General features: G+C 52.4%; 1 protein-coding gene across 2 annotated transcripts in view; it reads right to left on the bottom strand.

The window, feature by feature from the left end:
• Positions 1-423: 423 nt before the first annotated feature.
• Positions 424-7,232, bottom strand: part of C8H11orf24 (chromosome 8 C11orf24 homolog) — a 9,819-nt gene continuing 3,010 nt past the window's right edge. The window contains exons 2-4 of one of the 2 annotated variants that reach the window (XM_013347828.2): positions 4,073-4,273; positions 2,509-2,674; positions 424-1,808 (exon numbers count right to left, since the gene is read on the bottom strand). In XM_013347828.2, coding sequence (XP_013203282.1) covers positions 697-1,808; positions 2,509-2,584 — 1,188 coding nt within the window. In that variant the 5' untranslated portion in view covers positions 2,585-2,674; positions 4,073-4,273 and the 3' untranslated portion in view covers positions 424-696. Of the gene's footprint in view, positions 1,812-2,508; positions 2,675-4,072; positions 4,274-7,232 lie in introns of both variants that reach the window. The other variant, XM_005351623.3, reaches the window with a different exon arrangement.

The raw sequence follows: 7,232 nt of genomic DNA, 5'->3' as shown, positions 1-7,232 counted from the left end.
GAACAAGAGATTCAGCACCACTTTTCCCTGGACTGTGTGTCCCACCTCTGTGTCTGAGCCAGGTAACTAGCAGGGTGTGTAGGGGCCAACCTGGTTTTTTTATGGATTGTGCTGGATTTGGCTCTTTCATACTCAGGTTGGGCTCCAAGAGGTTCAGCTCCTGAGAAGCCAAACAGCCAACTGCCAGCACCAAGGGACAGCTCAGGACTTGGGAGAGCCACTGTAGAGCACTCGGACATCAGAGGGAGCCCAAGACAGTGGCCTGAACACAGCAGCCCCACAGGGACTCATGTCATATCCATGGTTACAAGAGGAAGCCCCCAGGGATCACAAAGGCTGCGCCAGGAGCGAATAAGGGCAGAACACAGACCACGGGAGCCAGACGGAGAGTGAGGGCAGGACACAGACCATGGGAGCCAGACGGAGAGCAGCCACTGCTTTTAATTCTGGTCAAGATCTCACACGCCGACAGCCAAACGGGCCAGGCCCCCTTGACCATGGTCACGCTTGCATATGTGATAGTTTAAAAAAATAACTATGAAAAGGCAGCTCTCTTCTGTTCCTGGAGTGGTCTGACAGCAGCTACGTGTGTCTACGCATCTGGCACAGTTCCGAAATTGCACCAAAAGGATCTGGAAGCACTTGGTTTGGTCTGAGACAAAACAGAAGGCCACAAAGGAGGCCGGCCTCCTGGGCTCACATCTCCGAGTCGGCATACATGCCATTGATCAGGTAGTCCACCTGTGTGTAGTCCTTCTTCTTGTAACTCTCATAGGCTTGCAGGGCAAACATCGCCAGGACTGCGATGAACAGGGTCACCCCAAAAACGAGCACCACCAGAAGCAACATTTTGTTCACTAAGGATGGGGTAAGGGGCTCAGGAGTGATCACTAGGTACTGGCCTTGGGTGCTGAGCTGACACGAGTCTGTGGTTGGCACCTTAGGGTCCCCGGAGCTCCTGGGTGTTGGCCCAGCAGAGGCAGTACCAGCTGTGGCTTTGGTCTCCACCCGCTCTGTTGTCAGGGGTGTGCCTGGCCCACCTATCCCCTGGGTAGATAATGCAGGGCTTGGCTGTGTGGTGAGGGTTGTGGCTTCCACTTCTGGGGTCGGGCTGGTAGGAGGCACTGGCTTTGTGCTGGCAGTTGGCTCCTTGGTTTGGATCTGAGTGGTGGTCACTACTGCCGTTGAAGCCACAGAGCGGGTGGTGGTGGGCTCCAGGGTGGTATTTGAAGGACCAGGTGTTGAGCTGCCAGCTGTGCTATGCACTGGCTGTTCTGTTGTCACCTGGATGGTGGTACCTTGGGTTTGGGCACCTGAAGTGGGGATGGGGCTCATGGTGGATGTGTTAGTAGGTGTGCTTTCGGCAGGACTCGGAGTCCTCGTGGGACCACTTGTGTTTATGGTGCCTGCAGCAACAGTCGTGGTATGCGGGGCCACGGTTGCCACTGTGGCTGTTCTTGGTGATGTGCTGGCATCTGCACTTGGCACTTCTGCATGTGGTGTGCTGAGAGAGGGAAGCCCAGCAGTGGTGGTGGGTGGAGATGGCCCCAAGGTCACGGGCCCTGATGATGGAGGTGGTGTAAGGGAACTGGAGGTCACACTGCCCGTCGTGCCTTCTCTGGTGGTCAGAGTGCTCGTGTTTGTCCACTGCGTTGTCATCTCTGCTGTCACTCTGGTCAAGTTCGGGCTAGCTGCCCAGGTCCCCGTGGTTGGCGTGACAGGAGCAGGCGGCACTGTGGCTGTTCTCGGACCTGTGTCCCTAGTCACGCTTTGGTTCAAGTTCACGGCTTTAGGCCACACCTTGGTAGCTACTAAGTGTCGTTCAAGTCGGAAGGGAGAGAGAAAGACAATACTATCAACCATAGAAAGAGAATACATATCAAGCATAGGGTCACATGCTGTCACTTAGCTCCTGGCCCTGTGCTGGCTGGCACCATATTCTAACCAGAGCCCTGGTGTTGATGGAAGTGTCCCGTGAGTCAGTGCCTCCTCTTCTCCTCTCCACAGCTGACCACAGCCACCCAGAGCCCATGACACCTGAGTCAAGGATTCCTTTGCCCATTCTGACTCCAGCCTGTGGAGGCTTCAGAACTTTAGAAATGGATCCAGTCCCTAAGCAGCAGGCCAGAAGGCTCACATTATATGATTAGCCCATGAAAACAAAGTAAACCTCAGCTCCTGTGCACACACCCCAAGATTTGTACAAAAAAGTGGCTGCAGACATTCAAATTCTAATTAGCCTCAGGATAGGCTTGTCTGAAGGAATTTCTGGAGATTCGCAGAGCCACACAGGGCAGGAGCGCATTCAATACCTGGTGTTCCAACAAATGAACTCCACAAGACAGGGCAGGTCTACAGGGCTTTGCTGCTTGGTCACACTGGGGCCCCACCTGTGCTCCTCTCTACCCTAGCCCCGCCCCGCCCTGGGAAGGCAGGACTGTAGCTGCCTCTCTTCTGGGCTGAGGCTCCTGGGGGCCGTCCTGGTGGTCACACAGCTTTCTCACTTACGCGGCTCCTCAGTCGTGTTATGGCTTCTAGATAAGGGCATGGAGGAAATCCAAAGCAGCACCAGGGCTGTCCACATCTTGCTGGCGAGCTGGAAGCAAGGCTGGTGGTCTCTGAGCCAGCCAGCCCTTCAAGCTGTCCACAGTTGCCTTCTGCTTGGCCCAGGGATCTGGGGTGAGAAGGGCAAGGTGGTCAGAGGCGTTTGCTCAGCAGCACACGGCCTCCCCAGAGACCAAGGGCTTCACGCTACATCTCTAGTGCAGGCTCTGCAGGGCCCATGATGCACAGAGCCCAGTACTCAGACCAGGACCAGGAAAAACACAACTCTGCGGCCATGAGGAAAATGCCAACCTGCCTGTGTCTTGCTTCCCATCGCCTAAAGCACTTGACCCAATTTCACTGAGTCTCAACTTCTGATACAAGTCCCACTTTCTTCCCCCCGAAGCCAGAGTTAGAACAGGAGAAGGCCAAGCCTTGCCAACAGGGTGAAAGTTTTTCCTCCCCAGTGCTGGGTGGGTCTTATTTGTTCTGAGGGAGAGGTGGGGTGGTGAGAAGAGACAGTACCGTCCCTCAGGGCGAGCTGAGAGGAAGGTTTCACACGGGCATTCAGGCTCAGCTGTGAGCTCAAGCAAGGCAGCTGGGCCATGGTGATGAAGGCGTTCGGTTGGTTCTTGAATCCTTTCACCTACTGGCACCTAAAGATGCCAGCAGATACAGGCATCTGTTCCCTGGGCTCCAGCCCTGGGCTGGAAGTCTGCTGGTGAGGTCAAGGAGGAAAGATGTGACAGGCACTTCTGTTGGCTAGAGAGGGCCTCAGCTTCCTAAATATACTCTGGGTCTTAGCACCCCCTGCTGCCTACTTCTTACAAATCTGGGACGGGTGAGCCAATTTTTTCTATAAAGGGCCAGGGAGGGGCTGGAGAGATGGCTCAGAGGTTAAGAGCACTGACTTTCCTTCCAGAGGTCCTGAGTTCAATTCCCAGCAACCACATGGTGGCTCACAACCATCTGTAATGAGATCTGGTGCCCTCTTCTGGCATGTAGGCACACATGCAGACAGAACATTGTATACATAATAAATAAATCTTAAAAAAAAAAAAAAAAAAGGGCCAGGGAGCAAATATTTTAGACAGGGAATCATGCAGGTCATGTCTCAGCTGCTTAGTCCTGCCACTGTGGTGAAGGGACAATCATGTCTCAGCTGCTTAGTCCTGCCACTGTGGTGAAGGGACAATCATGTCTCAGCTACTTAGTCCTGCCACTGTGGTGAAGGGACAACCATGTCTCAGCTACTTAGTCCTGCCACTGTGGTGAAGGGACAATCATGTCTCAGCTACTTAGTCCTGCCACTGTGGTGAAGGGACAATCATGGATGGCAGAGGCTGTCCCACCCCCCAGCAAAACTTTATTCACACAGTAGGCATCCCAGGTAACACAGCCCACAACTGTGGCTCCAGAGCTTCTGGCCACCTCAGGGTGGCTTTCTGCTGACTCTACAAACCCACTACCCAGGGCTCTTCCTAGGTTCCCTGTCGGTCCCCAAACAGGCAGGCCCTGGGACACTCACCAGAGGTATCTGCTCAGTGCAGACCGGGAGGCCAGGCTGATGATGTCCTCCTTGGGCAGCTGTGGGTTTGGCATCCTGTACTTGGCATATTAAGTTTGGCTTTGCAGGTGAGAGCAGCTGGGCAGGGCACTCCCAGGCCATGGCATTGGCTGAGGCACATGTAGGACAGAGGCAGATCCTCCTCTGCAGTGCCAGACACACCTAGGGTTGAAAGAGAGCCAGAGTTGCTCAGGAAGAACAAGGGACACACATGCAGTGAGGAGGCCAGGAGGAGCAGCACTCGGCAGCTCCAGCCGGGGAAGAACACGCATCAGAACTGTCAATGTTACAACTGCTGATGAAGCCAATTCTGACACAAGAACTTTTGTTTGTTTTATTGAATCAGGGGTTCTCTGTGTAGCCCTGGCTATCCTAGAACTTGCTCTGTAGATCGGGCTGATCTCAAATTCAGAGATCCACCTGCCTCTGCCTCTCGAGTGCTGGGATTAAAGGCACACGTCACCACCCTCCGGCTCAAGAACTTTTTTTAAAGGAGGAACTGGACAGAAGTTCAAAGATGGAAGTCTTGGTGGCACATGCCTGTAACCTCAGTGGTTGGGAGGTGTAGTCAGGAAGAGCAAGAGTTCATGGCCAGCCTTGGCTACACGGTGGCTTCCAGGTTAACATCTGATACACAACTGAGGCCGGGAGACGGCTTACTGCACAGGACAGGCTCAAGAGCCAGAGTTCAGAGCCCTAACACTCATGCAAAAGCCGCACATGGTGGCATTGTGAGGCAGAGACAGATGGGCCCAGGGTTTTGAGTTAGGTTGGCAGAAACAGCAAACTTGAGGTTCAGCGAGACTCTGCCTACATAAAACCGGTGGAGAGGGGATCAAGGAAGACATGTCAGTGTCAGCCTCTGGCCTACACACACCTCGTGAGTGAGCACAACAGTACACAACACACACACACACACACACCCCCAGAGATCTACAGATATTTCTCACAGTAGCATGCTCTGGAATGGCTCTGTAAATACTGTGCCATCCATGTATAAACTACTTGACATTTATGGCCACAGAGTGCATCAGGAAGCGAATGTCAACAATGACTATCTTGAGGACTGGATCTGGATTATTTTTTTATGATTTTACAACATGTATGATGGCATGGATCCCTTTGGGAAACATCTATGAAAGGCATCAACGCGTGGCCAGTGCGGCACAGAGCAGCTGACAGTTCACATGGATGTGGGGGAAGGTCATGGAGATTTTTGTTTGTTTAGTTGGTTGTTTGGTTTTGCAAGACAGGGTTTCTCTGTGTAACAGTCCTGGCTGTCCTGGAACTTGCTTTGTAGACCATGCTGGACTCAAACTCAGAGATCTTCCCACCTCTGCCTCCCAAGAGCTGGGATTAAAAAGTGTGTGCCACTGCGTGGGAGGAGTTTGTTGTTTTTTTTTTTTTTAATTAGAACAAGTAACTATATGTGTGGCCTGGGTGCACGCACTACAGAGCGTGTGTGGGGTCCAAGGACGGCCTGCAGAAATCTGTTCCTCCTCCCACCGCAGGGGTAGGCCTGGTGGCAAGTGCCTTTATCCCTTGAGGCACCTTACTGGATCTCACCTGGAGATCTTTTTTTTTTAAGTATTTATTTATTATGTATACAGTATTCTGTCTGCCTGTGTGTCTGCAGGCCAGAAGAGGGCACCAGACCTCATTACAGATGGTTGTGAGCCACCATGTGGTTGCTTGGAATTGAACTCATGACCTTTGGAAGAGCAGGCAATGCCCTTAACCACTGAGCCATCTCTCCAGCCCACCTGGAAATTTTTTTTTTTTTTTTTGAGAAACTACCTGATTTATCTGTTAGGAAACCCATTTTCTAGGAGACAACTGGAACCTAGTGGAACCCAGGACGGTACTGCCGTGAGAGGACACTAAGCAGACCTGCTCTCCCTGAGGAGTTGTTGGAGCTGGGTCTTAAGGTTCTTTATTTTTTCAACCTTGCATATTCATGTACATCCCTCTGTGTGTGTGCGTGTGCGCGTGCGCGTGCGCGCACGGGCACATGAATGAGAGCAGGTGCCCCAGAGGCCAAAGGCATCGGATTACCTTGAAGCTGGAATTATAAACAGTTGTGAGCCACTAGATGTAAGTGCTAGGACCCAAACTCAGGTCCTCTATAAGAGAAGTACAGGCTCTTGTGTTCTGAGCCATGCTGTTGAGACAGGTCTCACACTGTAACCTAGGCTGGCTTGGAACTCACTACGTAGCCCAAACTGACCTCAAACTTGTCCAGCCTCCCAAATGCTGGGACTGCAAGTGTGAGCTATTAGGCCCAGCTTTCACTGAGGAACATATAAAGTACACTCAGGAGCTCCTCACCTTCTAGAGGACAGGCGTTAGCAGATGGCGATGCCTGGAGACTAGAGAAACAGCTCCTCACCTTCCAGAGGATAGGTGGCGTTAGCAGGTGGTAAGCCCTGATGATGCCAGCCTAGTCACAAACCTGCTATCCAAAACAAAAATGCAGAAACGCACACACCTGTACACCCAAGCCCACTTGCACAGACCTGTCCTTGCACACAGCCAGTCATACGTATGCAAGCAAGCAGCCACGTATGTGGGAAGTCACACAGGCAGTGCATGCATACACACATAAGTGTACACACGCTGCAGCAGCTGTTCCTCAAGTCTATCTCTAAAACGCCCCACAGGGAAAGCTCCTGCTGTGTACCACTCCTATCACTTACTCCCAGCCAGTGGGTGTGTCTAGAAGTCACTCCCACAGAAACAGAAACTAGCCACTAACACGAGCCAAGAAGGCCCTTCTTGTACTGCGACTTCATCTCTCTGGCGTGGTCCTGCCTCCACTTTGCGAAAGATAGTCTTAATGTCAAGATCGCATGTAGAGCTAGGCATGATGACAATGCCTATAATTGCAGCTCTGGGGAAGCAGAGGCAAGAGGCAAGTTCGAGACCACCCCGGCTACAGAGTGGGCTCCCAGGTCAACAAAACAACGTTACAGAAGGGGAGCTACACTAACCTTTACAAACTGACCAATAAAAAAAAACAGCCGGGAGGTGGTGGCGCACGCCTTTAATCCCAGCACTCGGGAGGCAGAGGCAGGAAGATCTCTGTGAGTTCGAGACCAGCCTGGTCTACAAGAGCTAGTTC

This window comes from Microtus ochrogaster, chromosome 8, assembly GCF_000317375.1.
Source record: "Microtus ochrogaster isolate Prairie Vole_2 chromosome 8, MicOch1.0, whole genome shotgun sequence".
Classification (NCBI taxonomy): domain Eukaryota; kingdom Metazoa; phylum Chordata; class Mammalia; order Rodentia; family Cricetidae; genus Microtus; species Microtus ochrogaster.
The sequence above is the reverse complement of the archived record's forward strand: the minus strand, read 5'-3'. Positions and strand labels throughout refer to the sequence as shown.